Raw genomic sequence first — 20,255 nt, 5'->3', positions numbered from 1 at the left:
AGTTCAATCCAAACAGAATTTAAACTGTTTTATTATGTTGAACATTTGTGAAAGTCATGTGCTGTTTTTCAAGAATAAACTATACTGAATATCCGTTACAGTTCAACATGATCGTCATGTTGAAGCTACCTACCGGACTGAGTATTCACATGCTTTCACTGTTCTGTCAGCAGCCAATAAGGTGAGCAAAGGAGCCGGTAGCCATCCAGGGGGGGTGGTCCGCGTGTACGGAGACGACACCGGCGACAAGGTGACAGCCGGGACCTTCGTTCCTTACTGCTCCATGGCTCACGCTCAGCTTTGTTTCCATGGTCACCGGGATGCTGTCAAGTTCTTCACTGCAGTTCCAGGTAAGTGAACTTAGTGAGTTACCTTTGGAGGTGTGTGTGTGTGTGTGTGTGTGTGTGTGTGTGTGTGTGTGTGTGTGTGTGTGTGTGTGTGTAATGCAGTGATGGTAAACTATAGAGCTTTGTGTGGAGCATCCAGGTCAAAGTTTATATTTCATTTTATTCTTTATTTCATTCAAAAAACAAAACAATTTAATACAAACACAAATATAAATGTTCCTAACTTATGAATGAAAAGGGAGCAGAAAGAAGAAGAATCTTATCTGATCTGCCCCTTTCACAAATAACATAAATTAATAATAATAAAAAATAAAAAAAAACAACTAAGTGAATAAAAACAACTAAAATAAAATTAAAATAACATTAAATAAAATTACCACGCCTACGGGTATGTCAATCAAACTCAACATTTTTCGTTATATTTCCTTAACATACAGGCTTTAATTGTTCTTTTGAATGTAATGTTTGATTTGGATTCTTTGTTTTCTTTGTTCAGATTGTTCCATAAATTGATTCCTTTCACAGAAACACAACGTTCCATCAATTTTGTCCTGCATCTTGGTTTTATAAAAATCTCTGTTCCTTTTAAGTTATACTTGCTTTTTCTTTTTTCAAATCTTTTCTGAATGTTGATTGGTAAAGTTTTTTTATGAGCTTTAAACATAATTTGCAGAATACTATGGTCTACTAGTTCATGAAATTTCAACAAATTTAACTTATAAAATTATACTGCAAGATTGAAGGTCTGTCAGAGCTAGTCTGTATGTATATATATATTATAGTATGCACATCATTAATACTACAAACTCACCTTGCACTGGAATGGCGGCTGATTAGTCACATCAACCACAGCCTGCAACAGCTCCTCTCCCTGTTCTCATTAGGAGCCTCATGCAGGAACCTGGATCCTGTCCATGAGAGACTGGGTCTCTGCCACCGTTCCTAACTGCATATTTTACTAAAAATACTGCCCATGCTTAGTGCCAAGTTTGCACAGCAATTTACCATTTTTGGAGTCCAGAAAACTAAGTTTGGACTTCTGCATAAATCGTTAGTAGTTGGCATGAAAAGAGCACATTTAAATGTCCAAATGGAGCAGAGTAGTGACCCGCCGAAGGGAAAGTGCAACTGAGGACGAGCGGCGATGCACAGTTTGAGTTTTTAATCCCTGAAACGAGCCCCGGCTTTAGCTTCAAGCTACATGCTCCACATGTTGAATATGAAGACTCGAATGTAAGCAACGTTTCTGTGATCAATAAAACATCAGACCTGTGAAAAATTTGCTGCTGGAGAGGATGATGTGACGAACCAAGCTAGGCTTGTTTCAACTGGTGACTTAAATGTTTTGGGAAAAGTTAAATTCAAGTTTCAGTATGAACTATTAGTCGTAATAAATCCATGAAATGTTGTCGATTCACATCTTTTTTTAATAATTTATTCATCAGTAGTTGACCCAGTTTATTCCGGGACCTGAACCCAGTCTTTAAATGTTGGACGGAGTTTGACGTCCCTGAAATATAGAAGTTTATGACATAAATATTTTAGAAACAGATTTAGGGGTTTTTTTCACAGTAAAAGCAGAACTAAGATTATTAGTGACATTTCATAATAAGAGGAGGTTTAGTCACTGTTCTCTCAACTGGTGAGATTGGATCAACCATCTCGATACGGCGGTTTGAACTGACGACTACAGACGGACGGTTCGTCCAGAAACCAGGAAGTACCCGTCGCTGTCCCGTCACAAACCTCTCTCTTCTGGAAAAGATGGTCACCGCTGGTAGGAAGGAGAACTGTGTCGTCCAGTTTCTGAGAACAATCCAGGTTAAACCTGCGTTCATGCTCAGCGGAGCAACGACTCGAGAAGGAATATTGATGCGGCAGCAGATCGGCAGATATCATCTCTGTTGGCAACAGGATGAAAGAAACTGTATTTAACCTGCTGCACCGGCTGCAGATTCCTTCACAACTAAGACTAAAATGGATCCAAATAAACCTGAAATGGTGCATGAATAACAATAATGAGCTTTGGAGATTTAGGCTGCGTCCCAATACTCCCCCTCGCCCTCCTTTTCTTCCCTAACCCTAACTTTTGCGCGTTCCCGTGAAGGTAGTGGTGTCCCAATTCCTCTTTTCACCTAGGGGGAGGGGGCATAACGAGGGCTAGGGGCTGAGAATAGCGCCTTCAAATCGAGGGATTTCAGATGCTGACTTGGCGAGCGAGGGGGTATGAAAATTTCCCAGAATGCTTTTGCCGTAGGCTCTGCGTCGATTTGACTCGCCGACCGAAGGCAAACAGGCAGACTCGTCTCAGAGAAATAGAAAGAAATAATCCTGTGACTCGTCAGATTTGTTTTGGATGTTTCTGATATAATAGTCTTCAGAAACCACAAAGTAATCCAGCTGTTATCTGGGTAATTTACACACTTTCAGATAAAGTTGTAGAAGATCACGTCAGAATAAAGGGATTTATGGTTCCGCGTTACACCAACGCAGAGCCTACGGCGGAGGTTACGTTACGTAACCTACGTACGTAATCTGCGTCGATGTACACGGCGACGCACGCCGTACCCTACGCCGTAGGCTCTGCGTCGATTTAACGCGGACCCGAACTCCGGAGCCAGCAGACAGAAATCTCTAAATTTCGGAGCAAATTTCTTAACAGGCGTAGCTACAACTGTTAGATTTCATCTATTAAACCAACATCTTCCTAAATTATTTATTTCAGCCAGCGTAATTCTCAACAGAGCTGCGTCCCAGGAGAGAGTTTCTCTCCCGGGACGACGGAGCAGCTTGACCCGGCGGACACGTCTGTTTTCGGGCTGTGAGCTGAGGCTGCTCCCCGGGGGCGGCGGCTCTTCTCATCTCCGAAAACATCGGGTCAAATTTCTTAACAGGCGTTATTTGGATAAACTGAGCCCCGGTTGCGGATCTTAAGGTTACCTTTATGCCTGAAAAAATATTAAAACTTAATAAAGTGCCATATTAACAGCACTACAGCTGAAATTAAAACAGCTTTTGGCTCTCTGCTTCCTGTTCAGATTAGGGATGAAAACGAGGGGGAGTAGGAGAAATGGGACAGGCACCTGGGCCAAGTGCCCTAGATCTCAAGTGCCCTAAAATCTCCCCCTTCTTTTTTAGGGGTTAGGGAAGAAAAGAAGTGCGAGTGGAGAAAAGAAGGGCGAGTGAAGGAGAATTGGGATTGGCCCTTAGTGCGCGTGCGTGTGTGCACGTGCATTGATGGATGCTGGGAGAATATAGAAGACGGTTTGCATTTGATTATAGGTTTTAGGTTAAATAAAGATTAGAGTCAAATCCCAACAACAGCCGGCTGCACTGAGGTTATTCTGGACATAATGGAGTATTTAACTTCACACTTTAAAGGTGTTTTTGTAAAGTTTGGTCCTGATTCTTGGATTAAATTACTTCTAAACTTGAGCTTGTTGTTGTTTTTTATATATAATTTTACACAGTTGCCTCTGCATTAAACTATTAATAATATAAATTCCTTGTTGCTATTGTAAAAGTGTAGCAGAGGGTTGATGGACAAACCCGCCTTCAGCCTACTAAAGAATAAAAATACAGTTTTATCTCCATTTGGTAAAAACGTGTGTTTGCTTGGGTTCATGATTTTACTGTTGTAAGAAATGGCGTACTTTGAGATACTTCCACCCCGCAGGGAGATGTGTACGTGACTTGGATGTATTATGATCTTTGATTTTACAAAATCACAGATCTTATTGTAAGTACACATTTCTCTTTGCGTGTTCTCACGGGACAGAAAAAGTGAGATTTGTCCAGTGGGCCTGGAGTTTGACCTGTCTGGTATAGATGATCGGTCCTGTTACAGGCGACTTTTTTCATCTGCACACCTCTGCTCGTCTCATCCATGTGTTTATTTGATGTGTATCTCAAATGTGAGACTTGACGTTCGTGTCTGTTGTGGCGTTTACATATAAATGTGTTTTAATCACATACAGGATATAAAGAAGTGCACGACTCGGCCTTCCTTTCTGAAGTTCTCCAAAGATATTATTTTTTAAAAACAGCCAAGATTCTTACCCTATTCCTACATAGAATTACGTTTCTTCTTAAAGCCTCTGGCAAGACTCAGAAGTGTCGTTCCTCTTAAGTGAGAATGTAGACTGTGTCCCCACAGACGCACCAAAGTAATTTTAACTTTGCAAGTGTTCAGAAAGTGTGTTTAAAGGACTGTTTGTGCAGATATCTCATCCTGGTCTCCTTGTTGGAGGCCCACACAAGTTGACAAAAGAACTTCATATAAAAGGAAGGAGAGTACATGGCTTCTATATTTAATCTTAAATGTTTTAAGTATTGATCTAATTCTGTAGCGGTAGAGGCCATGAACTCTCCTCCTCTTGCATCTGTTGACAGCACTTTGAGCGATACTCTGCTTTTGATCGATGGTTTGATTGATGGTTTATAGATTTTCTGTACACTTACAAAGTTAAAGTTACTTTGCTTTGTCTGTAGGGACGTTGTCTGTTCTTGAGTCTGGAAAGGCTTCAAATGGCAATCTAGTTGGGTGTTGGTTGGTTGGGACAAGTACCAACATTAATTGTAATTTTTCTGCATTCACTTATTCAAAACTGCTCCAGTTCGGGATGTTTTGATCTCAAACAAGAGTTTACACTCTTCACCATCTAATAATAGACCTGGGCTTGTTTTATCTGCAGGACGTTCCTTTAAATGAAATAAAATAAAACAGGGGAATGTTTTTTAAAACCTTCTATCAGTGAATCTTTTTGTTTTTGATCACTATTACAGTCAGTACTTAAAACATTAAATGTCATGGTATTTACAGTAAGAAGGTCCTAGTGTCGGTACAAGCGGTTCTCACATGGACGTAAACTCATTCAGAGTTGGTGTGGCTTCTTCCAGGTCATTCAGTTCCATCTGCATCTTCTGCAGGAGACTCATCTGGAGAAAAGACGGCGGACGCCACAACTCAGGAAGGAAGCAAGTCCATGTTGGTGATGAGCGGAGGAGAGGGCTACATCGACTTCAGGATGGGTGAGTTTCCCTCGTGAAACCGGTCGGTCGTCGGCACGGGGAGGACGGCGTGACATGTAAAGTTGCTTTCGTCAACAAAAATCATGACTAAATATCGTCATCAACGAACCTATCACCTGAGGAAAACGAGATGCAATGAAAATGCTGGTCATGTGACGATAATGATAATTAAATATATAATGCAATATCGTAGACGAATAAAAACAAGACTAAAATGTAGATTATAAAATAAAAACTGCTAAAATGTGTCTTCATTTTCGTTGACCAAAATGAGGCGAGACGAAATGTTACAACTAAGATCCTTAATCTCCATGTTTTCAGTAGTTTCCTCTGGTTTAGTTCTGCTGCTGGGTGACGTCACGTCCTCCATTCCAGTCGCGGCCCACGGGGAATCAAATCCAGAAGCTGCAGAGTTAGAGGCTGATGCCGTTAACGCAGAACTCTAGGTTCACGTCAATTAAAAACAGAGTCTAATAGAGAAATGCGGGGATCTGCTCTGGGGCTGGGAGAAGAAGAAGAACCGTCTTTGGATACACTTTCCTACATAGACATAAAAAGATGGGGAGAAATGCGGAAAAATAAATATGTTCATTGTACTCAAGTTAGAGTCTTCTGTATCTGGAATGAATGGGTTCTTGAGTCTATAAGGTAACAATAATATAATAATAAGATAACCTTGTTTGAATTGTAAAATGGGTTTGGCTAAATACAATCTTTGACTAAAACTAGACTAAAATGGTCCTGGACAATTCTGACTAAAATAAGACTAAAATGCTCAGACTTTTAGTTGACTGAAACTTGAGACGACTAGGAGTATGAACACAACTAAAACTAATAAAAACTAAAATGATAGCTTGACCCAAAGACTAGACTAAAACTAAAATTGAAACAGGCTGACAAAAACAACACTAATGACATCTCTGGGCTTGTCTCTGCAGGCGACGAGGACGGCGAGGCGGAGGAAGCCTCCATGACCCTGCAACCCTCCCTGGCTAAAGCGGAGCGCAGCCACCTCATCGTCTGGCAGATCTTACTCGACGAGGACTGAGCGCGGGCCTTTCAAGGTCCGATCTGCCTTTCCCTGAAGCTGCAGCTGCAGAGGAGCTGAAGGCGACCCGCTCTGCAGGCGCAGCTTTAATCAGCACTTATTTTCTGCTTCCTCAGTCCTGAACAATAAGAGTGAAACAAGAAAAAAACAAACTGCTCTGTGAGCTTTTTCTCAGTGATAACCTTGGATGCATGTTAACTTTTTTTAATTTTTATTATTATTATATTATTATGATTATTATTATTATTATTATTTCATGGATTTGAAACAATCTGCTATCATCCCTTCTGGTATTTTGTTTTTATTTGAGGTGAAGGCGTCTTTGAGGACGGGATCTTTAGCTTTTTCTTTCCTCCCGACGTTCGTGACTCCCTCCGCTCGAACCGGTCGTGGTGTGTTCGTACGGGACAAAGTTCGCGGTGAAACCGTGCTTCAAATCAGCTCTGCTGTTGGTCTTTAAGAATGTACATCAGGAGTCAATCATGTAGGAGTCCAGCCAACATCACGCCCTCTCACCCGCTCGCTTCACGGTTCACAACTTTGGCAGTTTAATCTCCAGGTGTGTTTGGGTTGGAAAACAATATGCCACATTAATCCAGTTGGCGTTTGTTTCAGTTGAGGATTTTTTTTATTTTTTTTTAATTAAATATTTAACATTTAGTTGTGGGAGCCCAGTTTGTGCCTCGAGGTGAAAGTCACAGATCAGCATTTCCTAAAAACAGAGAATAAGAGTTTTTCAAACAAAACAGCTGCCAATATTTTGCAGGAAGGTGACAGTGATTTGTGATGTTTTTTTTTTTTTTTTTCTTTTTCTTTGGCTACCTTTGATAGTTGCTGGAAAATGAATCAAGAACTTGATTCATGCATCGTGAATAGTCCTTTTAAATTAAAAACCCTGTTGATGAACAGACGGAATCCTGCATAGACATGGTGACTTTTTAGATCTTTATCGAAATACTTCAACGCTCATAGATGCTGTAATCTGTGACCAGACTTGTTTTGTGTTTCGTGATGATTGATTGATTGATTCTCACGCAAACGCACCTGCGATGCACATGAAACCACTCAGAATCGACACCCCCAAGCCCACTTCACAGTAAAACACTACTAACTAGTTATAATCCAATAGTTGATAAAAAGGGCAAGTCACTTGCCAAATAGTGATCCCTTCATATTCTTTTCGCTCATCTTTTAACTAAACCAAATATCAGCGCTTATGCTGTCTGCTCGATCATTATCTTCAGTAATAAATGATCATATCTCATCCATGCTGATGCTGATACCACGAATGTAAGAGTTAAAAAGGTTTCTGGTAACCAAGGTTAGCCTTATTGATGATCCTAAACTCAATCACCTTTCATACATGAGTTACCTCCGTCTATAATATAAACTACAGAATAATAGATTGATAGAATGATGATCGGTAGATCTGTGTGGATCATTCTTATGTGACATACTCGACAAGTGATTGGATGCTGATAACCTATAAAATGGTCTATTTTCATCTCAAAGACACAATCAAGCTTATAATTACCCGTCTAGTTGATCTCATAGATTATTGCTCGTTCTCTGACTTGAACGTGACACCAGAGGTGCAGGCTGGAGCTCCACAACACGCGCTGTGCTGCGTACCTTCTTGAAGCCGAGTTAGCAGTACGAAGGTTCCTGCTGTCTAGTTTTCTCATCCAAAAACAAGAAAAACGGTCAAAAGTAGGTGTATGGCAGTAAATGAGGTTGAGTGGTCACAGCAGCCGTCTGTAAATGATCCCCTAACTGTAGCAGAGTAGCGGTTATGCTCCACCTACCTGCACATTTACTATTTTCATTGAACAAGTCGAGGCTCTGTGCTGGTTTACAGCATCGTCGAGATCTAATAGATGATGGGACTCGTCCGCTGACAGAACTATTTCTGTTGCCTGATCAGCAACGATGGCAGCGTTCAATCATCCGGCTTGTTAACGGCTCACATCCTCGGGTCCTTCTTCTAAAAGGCTTCCTGTTAGAAACCCCCCGCAGAGTTGTGTTGAATGTATCGCTAGATTAGGAGCAGGCCGTCTGTCCTCTGCTCTCCATCCACCCACCAGCTCCACTTTAGACACTTTAAGAAAATGCCTTAGATACCGAGGTTTGAAGAGAGTGAAAGGCTTCTCAAGCGTGACAGAGTATTTATTTATTTTTTTCTCAGAAGAGTTATTTTCCGTCTGCTACCAAAGGTTTAAGACCGATAATTGGCCGGGAGCTGAAACGATATCTAACGATGTGTCGCCTCCGTGTAAATAAAACGCAGGTTTTTTTATAACAGAAATCCTAAAGTAACAATAGGATATATTTTTAAACTTTCATATTCGGGGGAAAAATGAACTATTTTTGGATGTGTGAGAGAACGTGCTTGGACCTGAAGATTGTTCATCTCGACATTTACGGGACAAAAATTTGATAGTTGACCTGTTTGGTTTGCGGCCTTTACACAAACTCGTGTGTATAATCTGAGACACCCGCCCACCCATGACGGCGAACTGAGGAAAAGGTTTCACTTCTCACCAGTTTTTACGTGTAAAAAATAGTTTTATTTTATTTAGATTATCCTCTCAGAGCAAAGTGGGGAAGGAAATGTTCTTTTGGCTGTATTGGAGACCATCTCTCTTGCATCTGTGTTCGACTGCACTGCATCTGTGTTTTGTTCTTTTTTTTTCCCCCAGAAGTCCTTGTTCTCACCATGCATGAGTGTGGATGTGTCTTCTCTCCAGGAGAGAAGAGAAATATTATTGCAGTTTAGCCATTACAGTATTTATTTACAGTGATTGAGCCTTTGCAATTGAGAATGTATCTTTGTACAATGAACATAAATGGTTGTATGTGTATGAAACATGAGGATGATGTGGATTTTATTTTGTTTTGACAGCACTTGCTGCTGTTGGAATGATATTTTGGATTTGTAGAGGGTAACTTTCCTCAGCTATGCACCACGTCTCTGGGGAGGGGGAGGAGTTTGTGGGATTTATTAACTAAAATTAAAAAAAAAAAAGATGCCTGTCCACATGCAATCAGCTTTCACCTCCAGTGTTTGCGATGAAATCGGACTGAACTCCAGGCGACGCCCGGTGGCTCCATCCCATCGCGGTGCAGCTGCTTTGTGATGACTTGGGAGGAGCCTCCTCTCCTCCAGGTCTGCGGTTCAGACACCATCCTGCATCTCTGCAGCTTCTCTAGCCTTACTCATTTCACAACAATCAAATAAAGCAACTTTTGTGGACACCACTTCTTTTACCCCCATGTGTTACATGTGTTCAGGTCCAGTGCTGATCATCTGCAAAACATGTTTTATTTATTTATTCTAAATCTCTTTCGTGTCCAAGGAGACAGCTGGAAGCTCGGTACATCTGTAAAGTGACATTCAAACCTTTTTAAATCCAGTTTGAGAGAGCAAACACTTAATTTTCCCACCACTAGGTGGCGAGCTTGACCTTGAGTCGTGAGTGTTTCCCTGGTGACTTACAGGTCCCCTCCCCTGCCTGTGATTGGTCCACCCTGCTCAGCTCAGGCCCTCATGTGTCAGCATGTTGAATGAGATGTTGCTCCTTTGAAGAGAGACAGAGAGGCTTTAATCTCCCAGGTTTTTACAACCAAACTCACGGAGGACAGTTGTGATGATGAGCCGGATTTGGTATATGTATGTTTGTTTTTCTTTCTTAGCCTCCGTACTGAGCTGTCCATCATGATTATTGACAGTATCAGAAGACGCCAGCTTCAGTGGAAGTGAGTCCAATCTCAGCATGAGCCCCTCATGTGACCGCAAGCCCATAATACATCATCGTTACTGCATCTGATGCTCAATTACATACTGCTCAAAATAAACGAAGGAAAAGTTTGAACACAAATCAGATCTCTGTGGGGGGGTCGGGCGTCCTGCTGGATATCTGTATTGATATCTGTATTGATTTGGACAAGAAAAGGATGGAAATGAGAAGTATTAACCTGCAGAGAGCTGAATTCAAAGACATCCCAGAAATCAAAGTGATGCAGCACCCTGGTGCGTATTGCTGAAATCTCATTGCAGCGTCTCAAAATAGTACCCAGTAGATTCTGTAGCATCCATGTGCTCCTGTGACGTTGGATGGACCAGAACACCGTCCCAGACGGGTTCTGTTGGTCGTCTGTGAGCTGAGCCTGGAGGCCGGTCTGTGGTATCAACCCCCTCCAGGAACTGCCTGCAAACTCTGGTCACATGAGGCCCGGCGTTGTCCTGCACCAGAACCCAGGACCCCCTGCACCAGCAGGGTCTGGCAGTGGGTCCAAAGTAGGGTTGCCACCCGTCCCGTAAAATAAGGAATTGTCCTTTATTTGAGAAAAAAATGTTGCGTCCCGTATTGAACTAATACGGGACGCGATTTGTACCGTATTTTCATTAACTTTTACACCATATTCTAGTTGAATTATTGAAATAAATTAACCTTTACACCAAATTCTAGTTTAATTATTGAAATAAGTAACTTTTACACCATATTCTAGTTGAATTATTGAAATAAATTTACTTTTACACCATATTCTGGTTGAAATATTGAAATAAATTAACCTTTTACACCATATTCTAGTTGAATTATTGAAATAAATTAACCTTTACACCATATTCTAGTTGAATTATTGAAATAAATTAACTTTTACACCATATTCTAGTTGAATTATTGAAATAAATGAACCTTTACACCAAATTCTAGTTGAATTATTGAAATAAGTAACTTTTACACCATATTCTGGTTGAATTATTGAAATAAATAAACCTTTTACACCATATTCTAGTTGAATTATTGAAATAAATTAACCTTTACACCATATTCTAGTTGAATTATTGAAATAAATTAACTTTTACACCCTATTCTAGTTGAATTATTGAAATAAATTAACCTTTACACCATATTCTAGTTGAATTATTGAAATAAATGAACCTTTACACCAAATTCTAGTTGAATTATTGAAATAAGTAACTTTTACACCATATTCTAGTTGAATTATTGAAATAAATTTACTTTTACACCATATTCTGGTTGAATTATTGAAATAAATAAACCTTTTACACCATATTCTAGTTGAATTATTGAAATAAATTAACCTTTACACCATATTCTAGTTGAATTATTGAAATAAATTAACTTTTACACCCTATTCTAGTTGAATTATTGAAATAAATTAACTTTTACACCATATTCTTCACCTGTAGGCTATACTACATCTGGGCTGATGTGGACATACGTAGCATAGGAGGATATTTCAGTTGCTAGTATGGTTGGCTGTCTGTACAGTCATGCAAGTTCAATGCTATTAAAGCACTTTAAACTTTAAATCAAAGCATTTTGTTTTTTCATATAAAATAAACACATTTTTATTCAGTTTAGAAGTTTAGGGGCGTTTTTTTGGCTCCTGCGCTGCTGAAATCAGGGCGTCCCTTATTTCTATTTCTGAAAGGTGGCAACCCTACCTCTGGCCCACCAGAGTACCCTCACTCACATGTATGTACTGGAGGCGTCAACATATTCATCGTGGCTTTAAAAGAAAGGGAACAAAAGGGTTCTGATGATAAAAGTAGTCAAATGTGAAGTTTCATTGAAAGACCAGTATCTGAAGTACCTTCTTCTGAGATTCAACAAGGATCAGTGTAGCGGCATGAACAACACTGGCCACTTGGTGGCCTCGTTCGTCACCTTTGACCAAAGTCTTACTTACAACGCTGGTGATTGTAGCCAGACGACGATATCGTTCATTATTATCAAATTACTATAACCATCTTCATTTCTGACATCACTAAACGAGGACTGGTGGATGATTGTGCTCCTCTGGGTCCCTGGACTTGACCAGCTGACGTTTAGCTGCCAGATCGTGGCCCCGGGGTTTCGTCAGAGCCTGGGTCGGGACTGTAGTCTCACTTAAAACCTTTATATGGGCTGTTTGAGGAAAACAATGGTATATTTTATATCTTGTTGTTTTTAGTATTGTTGCTATCATTTTATTTTTATTTTTTTAATTAGAATATAAAAGAAACAAAGAGAGATTGTGTAACATCTGGAACATGTGTTACTCAAAATGATGTTCAATAAACATAAAGTTGAAAAAAAACAACCTTTATATGAGCAAACATTTCAAAAGTTATATGCCCTGCCATTCAAATGCAATAGTTTATTTTCACCCAAAAAAAGGGGGCAGGGACACTGTGCAAAGGCACAATAGCGTTGCTGTGAGCATCAGCCAATCAAACAGCAATTACACAGAATATTGAAGTTGACTCGTGTACTTGGTGAGAAGAAAACGGATTGGCTGTTTATGGAGATGCCCATCAGAAAAAACACCCTCAGTCGTCACCCCAACAGTCCTGCTTCTGAGTGGACTGTATTTTATTACCTTTTTTCTACGTTGGAGGTTGGAAATTACAATGTCCCTGTTTCATTTAAAGTCCCATGCAGACGGTTTGTGCTAAAAATACTGAAAAGCTTTGGCAACACAGTGCAGCAGTAGGACGAGCAGAATTGAAAGTCTGCTAAGATTAACCGTAATAAGTTACTTTTTAAAGACGGAAGAAACTTTAGCAGCACCCTCAGAGCGTCGTGACATTACCAAAGAGGTTTAAAAATGTTATTTTACAGCTGAAAACCTACATAGCCTTAATCTCCTCTCCAGGATAAAAAAACCTTTCATTGTTTTGGGACTAAGCCGTCCCCATGATGAACTTCTGGAACATGAAGCTCTTGAACTTTAAATAACTAATAACTTTTAAACAGCACTTTGTAATACTCTGAACAGTGTGTGTCAAACTTTTTGTTTCTTTTTTTTTTCCCCAGCCCTGCTAATGTTAAAAAGACTCGCTCTGCCTGTTTGCACGCATCATCAGCACCGTTTTACAATCTTAGCAGTTATGCAAGGCCCCCAGATGGCTGCAGGGTTGTAAGGTCACGTGATCCAGGTCCGACCACAACTATAACCTCCGCCGGCCCGGACGCTCCGGGTCAGCTGACCTTCCAGTACCACAACAAATGTCTATTGACAGCGACTCCCGAGTTTCTCTGAGGTAAATCCGGCCGAGAACATGCCGTAGAAATGAGGTCTTGGGTGCTCCGCGGAAGGTCACGCTGCTGTAATGAATCGGATTCGGACTTTGCTGAGTAGCGCATTTTTTGCAGCAAGAAGGCAAAAGTAGAAATGTCTGCACGCTGAAACGGCCCCTCGGGACAGATTTGCTGTTTTGCATTTATTCAGACGGAGCTGTGAGAGACTCCCACACATTTTCTGAGTGTGTATATAAACGTGGCCTGTGTTGTGTGTCCCGGCCCTCGTCTGCACCGTCACCTCCGCTGGCCTGGCGACGGTTGGGCATAAGCACAACCCTGACTGGTGTATATCTCTGAGGACCTCATCATCACATTCCTATTTTTCTGTCTTATATAACGCCATGAGCCCCTTCCCCTGATGGTCACGCCTCGTTATTACGTCTCTCTCTCTCCACATGCGACTTTGGCACCATGCAAAAGTGAGTTGACATGGAGCTGAGCAGCGAAGCCCTCGGCAGTCCTTTGTTGAGTCTGCTCGCTGGCTGCCGTCACCATGGCGCTTTAATCTGCTTCGTCAGTGCTGCACAACCCGTTCGGTGTGTACAAACAGGCAGACGCTGATTATTCACACTCGTCTCTTTCCCACCAGCCGACCACCCGAAGCAAAGACGGAGGACAGAATGTCTCGAGTGCTTTTGTGCTTCGTTTTTCAAAGCTTCTCCCTGGTAGTTGTGGGGGTTGATTTTTGCTGCCTCTGCTTTAGTTTATGATTTGAACTTGAGTTGTTGGCTTTCTTTCCAGCCTGTCACATGTAGACCTGTGAATGAGGAATATAAAGAAGGTGTTGAATAAATAAATAAATAAAGCAAACAAAACCTACTGTGATGTCAGCTGTATGTTATCTGAGGGGTTAGTATGAAGACTCCACCGAACCTTGGTCCACCAAACGAGTTCACCTAATCCGAGTTACCACAAGTTAGCTCGTGTTGGTTGTCTTGGCTCAGGCGGAGCTAACGTGCCAACTGTTCGTCCATCTTCACGTCTGAGGTACAAAACATCTGAAATGAGCTGAAATGAGTCTTTACTCACAGCTCAGAAGTCACATCAATAAAGTGCTACATAGCTAAAGTCATGACAGCTAACTGTTACCCCCGTACAGTCGTCTTAGATGATATCTAGCTCTGGAGATCAAAACCAGTTTTAAAAAACAGTTTTTGTACCAGTCACTAAATATTCATTTGGCTGATGATGATTGATATACTTTTAGAAACTGCACCCCCAGTGGTGATTCAGTGAACTGCACCCACAAAGGCTCTGCAAACTAGGGTTGTCCCAATCGATCGGGCGGCCGATCGATCGGGCCCGATCACAGCATTTTCAAAACATCGGTATCAGCCAAAAAAGTATTGCAACATAATAATAATAATAATAATAATAATAAACTTTATTTGTATAGCACTTTTCATACATAAAATGCAGCGCAAGGTGCTTCACATAAAAAGAAATTTAAGGCATAAAACATAACATAGAAATAGAGGGCATAAAACAAAAATCAAAGCAGCAAAGTGGAAGCAAAAACAATAGCAGTAAAGCAGCATAGTGAGGACATAACCAACACATAATCCAAAAGATCGATTAAAATAATCAAAATACAGACAGTATTTTAAAATAATTTAAAAGAACATACCTATTATTAATGTTTTTAATATATATTAAATCGTTTTATATATCGTTGCAAGTGCCGCTGGAAGTGATGAAGTAAGCAAAACTAACATGGTTTACATGAATTTTTTTGAAATGTTATATATGTTCATGTTCATTAAGCTGCTGCTATTCATTTCATGCCATTCAGAATGTTGCACTAAGGTTAAGCCAAAAAGTATTTTAATTTCGTTATGTTTGTGAGTTTGACTGGATGTTATTCAACTACCTCTTTTGAAGTTAAATGTATTTATTTTTGTTATTGCACTATTCTGCACTTTTTGTTTTAGTTTACAGTTTCATGTTTTTACATTTTGTGGCACCAGTGCTGATAAGCTTTGTTGAAATATATGTCCATGTTGTTCTCCAATGGACAATAAAAGAAACTTGGGATAATTTAGTTTTAGTCCTCTCTTTATTTTTTTTTTTTATTTTTTTTTTAATTCATTGCCAAAATGTATCTGATCGGGAAAAAGTATCGGAAATGTATCAGCAGCCAAAAAAAAGTGATCGGATCGGGAAAAATCAGATAACGCTCAAAATCAAGTGATCGGGATCGGAGCGGGAGTTAAAAAATCCTGATCGGGACAACCCTACTGGAAACTGAAAGTTCCCCCTTGGTTGGACGACCACCTGCTCCCAGAGCCGGTGTTCTGTCCATCCATGCTACCCGTCGAGATCTGCTACTTTGTGGTTCTGCGCACCCTAATTACTGTTACCAAGGAAACCACCGGACCTCTGCCTGGGACAGGCTCCAGCAGACCCCCCCCTGTACGAGGTTAAGCAGGTACAGAAAAGGGATGATACCTGCTAGATACCTGTGCAATATCTGAATCGAAGGACAAATTCTGGGCAAAATAAGAGATTTGGGACTTGGAGTCAAGTCACACGTGCCAGAGACTCAACTTAAACCTGATGTGAAACTCATGAACAATCTTTAGTACTCCATCTGAGACTTGGCATACTTTAAAGGACTGCTGGATATCACAGAAGGTCGTAGGCTCTGTCCACCGTAGCTGTATATTACATATACTACACAGCTACGCATGGAAGCAAATGCATATCAACAAAACATGTAATATGTAACAGGGATCAGGTAATTTTTTTCGAATACAATTTTAAGAAATGTATTACTAACCCACACACTTACTGAGAAACTTACATTTGATTAATTCGCCAAGGTCTTCCCTGCTGCTGAGCCCGACGTCCTAGGCTGTAAATGTTAATAAGCTGTCAGTATATCGATTTTTGGTCCAAATGCCCTGCAGCGGCTTTCCAAAGATAAACAGTCGCACCGTCCAATGGAGGAGTCCTCATGATAAATTAAACAACTTATGACACACACACGTGCGCACGTGTGTGTGTGTGTAGAGCTCACAATTTGAATAACAAAACGTGAGTTAAACGTTTGGTAATACCGTAGTGATGCAGTACTACTACTTTTATTAGTTAAAGCTTAGTCACCAGTTTGTGTTCAGATGTGACAACAAGCCAAAAGAGACGGGAAAAAGGAGAAAAGAAATACAGAATTGGTCCAGAGGAGCTGAAAAGCAGTCAGGAGTCAGGATTAAAACCTACAACCTGAGCAGCCTCTTTGACATAAAGAACATCTGGATGTGACTTCAGTTTCCACTAGGGTTGCCACCCGTCCCGTAAAATACGGAATTGTCCTTTATTTGAGAAAAAAATGTTGCGTCCCGTATTGAACTAATACAGGACGCGATTTGTACCGTATTTACATTAACTTTTACACCATATTTTAGTTGAATTATTGAAATAAATTAACCTTTACACCAAATTCTAGTTGAATTATTGAAATAAGTAACTTTTACACCATATTCTAGTTGAATTATTGAAATAAATTAACCTTTACACCAAATTCTAGTTGAATTATTGAAATAAGTAACTTTTACACCATATTCTAGTTGAATTATTGAAATAAATTAACCTTTACACCAAATTCTAGTTGAATTATTTAAATAAGTAACTTTTACACCATATTCTGGTTGAATTATTGAAATAAATTAACCTTTTACACCATATTCTAGTTGAATTATTGAAATAGATTAACCTTTACACCATATTCTAGTTGAATTATTGAAATAAATGAACCTTTACACCATATTCTAGTTGAATTATTGAAATAAATTAACTTTTACACCATATTCTAGTTGAATTATTGAAATAAATTAACTTTTACACCATATTCTTCACCTGCAGGCTATATTATACATCTGGGCTGATGTGGACAAACGTAGCATAGGAGGATATTTCAGTTGCTAGCATGGTTGGCTGTCTGTACAGTCATGCAAGTTCAATGCTATTAAAGCACTTTAAATCAAAGCATTTTGTTTTTTGCATATAAAATAAACACATTTTTATTCAGTTTAGAAGTTTAGGGGCTTTGAAATCAGGGCGTCCCTTATTTCTATTTCTGAAAGGTGGCAACCCTAGTTTCCACACACCAGAACCAGGAGACTGGCTGTCAATGCCATTGGATAGATGTACAACCAACCAGAGAAGTTAAACAGACTAGTATCAACAAGACTTCTAAAATGGCCTATAAAGGAGTGGGAACTATGATCAGATGTAAAATCAGGTTGATCCAAGGTTTGTTGCAGTTCTGCAGCCACCTTGGTTGTTCTGACTCGTGGCTCTTCACAGCATAAAGCCCGGTACGTTCTGTACCGCTGGAAATGACTGAATGGGAGAGTTTAGGTGAAGTGAATAGCAGAACCATTTACAGCAGCGTTGCTTGGACTCCTGTCCGTCTCACCTCGTTCCCAGTGACATCAGACGGGTCGTGAGAGACAGCGACCTTTGACTGATTGGTGCTCCGGGCGAAGCATGAAGATAAACTGCAAAGATGTATTGACTTAATGCTCGATATCATGTCATTACAAGCATTGGCTCAGATTCTGCTCCTCCACCAACGAGCCCTGAGGCGATCCTTTATCTCCGTAATTCTGTTTTTCATCAGGAAATAAACCAGCTTATCATAAATACTGGAGTCCGAGAGCCTATTTTACACCTCTGATGCAAACTCATCAGTAACTTATTTGTTTAAGCTGCACTTGAACAGGTTTTTAAAACACACATTTAGTTACTTACTAGAACTGAGAAAACATGTGCAGCCTTTTGTAACCGCTGGAGTCGGAGGCAGATATGTGACATAAAAGAATAGATTTGTGTTGATGTCTTGATGCGGACTGTCACTGCAGTATGCAGTGCAGCCTGGGATCATGCAGGGGGAGTGTTCCCGGGCGGCTCAGACGAGGTGAAGCTGGCCGAACCGTGAGTCAGCGGTCTGCTCTGTCCTCCCTCCGTCTTTTTGTTTCCCCGACTGGTGCCATGAGCGCTGTCGGGATGGATGAGCCTTTAGCATTCGCTCCATTATCTGCCCTCGCCGATGCTCGTCTGTCAGCCTGTCTCTCTTACTCTCCGTCACCCCCCAAACCCCAGCCTCCTCCCTTCTCCTTCACAAACAGGACGTACACATATATACCTGACATTTGAAGATGGGAGGATGATTTCAAGTTGTGCTTTACGTCACTGTGAAGTTTTCTGCATAGATATGAAAACAAACACGGGGGGGTATTTTTGGAAGAGGAGCTTCAGGTTGAGATGATTCACCCCCGTCTCCCAAACCCAAAGGGCTCCGTGGGGTCTTGCACAGCTTGTGGACACAAACCGTCCTCTTGCCCTCTCTTCTTGCTCGTCAAGCAAACTTTCAACCATGCATGCAACTTGTCAGGTGTATGAAGTGATATCGCAGAACTCCCTGCGGGTCTTCGCTTGCAGCAAATGTAACCTAATGACACACCACACCGCTAATGAAGTACTTCAAATTGCATCTTCCAAAGTCCCTTTGATGAGCAACGATGATGTTTCTCCCATTTTTGTGGCATTCATTTCCACCGTGATTATTTTTCTACCGAGTCTGATCTTTGGGGAGAGTCCTTGGCTGTTAGTTATGTAACCAACACACACATACACACTGGGCATGTACAATCACCCTCCTATTTTTCAGCTGAATCACCCAGAGACAGCAGCATCACATCACATGTAGCACTGCCAGTCCTCACGAGGAGGTCATCATGATACGAGAATAGATGTACTGACCACCACCACTCCTCAGGCTCACTGAAGTTTAGCACAGACGCACGAATGTATACAATCTTTTGAATTCTGAATGCTGTCGCCATGGTGAGGTTATTTTTTTCTTCTTTTCCTAACCTGTCCTAGGGCTCTGTGCAGCATCACAGATACACACAATGAAGACAGCAGACTGGTCAGAGGCAGCAGAGGAGGCCCTGAAAAATATTTTCAGCTTCGTTTGATATTGTGTTTGCCTAGAAATCTAGACGCTGGCAGAATTTAAATTTACTCTGCAGATACGTCTATCTATCATTTGTTGGAACTCATCGACTACGTCCAAAAGTCACAGGGATCCAATCAAATCACTCTATCCTTGTAGCGAGAGTCTCTGGGTGGGATTAACACGATGACATCAAAGCGACCTAATCTGGATGCAAACAGTGTCGATGGCTGCAGCTGAAGACCAAAGGCTCTTTGAATCAGCTTTGGCTTCAACAGTTCAAGATTCAGGTTTATTCCTGGAAAATTAACCAGAAGATGGCACTCAAATCTTTCCTTTACAAGGTAGATGTGTTTGCTCTCTTGTCGACAGGCTACAGCAAAACAGTTTGATTAAGCAGTTAGCTGCACTAGTAGCTAAATGGAATCACAGACTGAATGAAACCAATGTGATCCATTCATTTATAAAAGTTGAGGGGAAACACACCGTCCATATGTCAAAGTTAGCTTTTGCTATCAGCTCCCACAGCCAAACCGTGCCAGCGGGATCTACCATTTTATGAAATCAAAAAAGAACGTCGCGTTTTGCCGACGCTGGGTTAAAACTTAAGGCTGAATTACGGTTCTGCGCCACACCCACGCAGAGCCTACGCCGCAGCCGTGACGCCGTCGTGAACCCTTCAGACTTCTCCGTCACTCCATTTGGTCGCGGTGCAGTACCCCCCGCGGCCGCTAGTTAGCGATCTTTTCCTGAATGGTTTATCCGACTTTTTCCGG

The 20,255-nt window shown here is 40.9% G+C and overlaps 1 protein-coding gene across 1 annotated transcript in view; it reads left to right on the top strand.

Moving 5' to 3' along the window:
- LOC133419345 (C-Jun-amino-terminal kinase-interacting protein 4-like) overlaps positions 1-9,294 on the top strand; it is a 58,745-nt gene extending 49,451 nt beyond the window's left edge. The window contains exons 28-30 of the mRNA XM_061708463.1: positions 171-350; positions 5,247-5,378; positions 6,317-9,294. Coding sequence (XP_061564447.1) covers positions 171-350; positions 5,247-5,378; positions 6,317-6,426 — 422 coding nt within the window. The 3' untranslated portion in view covers positions 6,427-9,294. The remainder of the gene's footprint in view (positions 1-170; positions 351-5,246; positions 5,379-6,316) is intronic.
- Positions 9,295-20,255: the final 10,961 nt, after the last annotated feature.

This window comes from Cololabis saira, chromosome 19 (assembly GCF_033807715.1).
Source record: "Cololabis saira isolate AMF1-May2022 chromosome 19, fColSai1.1, whole genome shotgun sequence".
NCBI classification, from domain to species: domain Eukaryota; kingdom Metazoa; phylum Chordata; class Actinopteri; order Beloniformes; family Belonidae; genus Cololabis; species Cololabis saira.
Note: the sequence above shows the minus strand (reverse complement) of the source record. Positions and strands in the feature narration are given on the sequence as shown.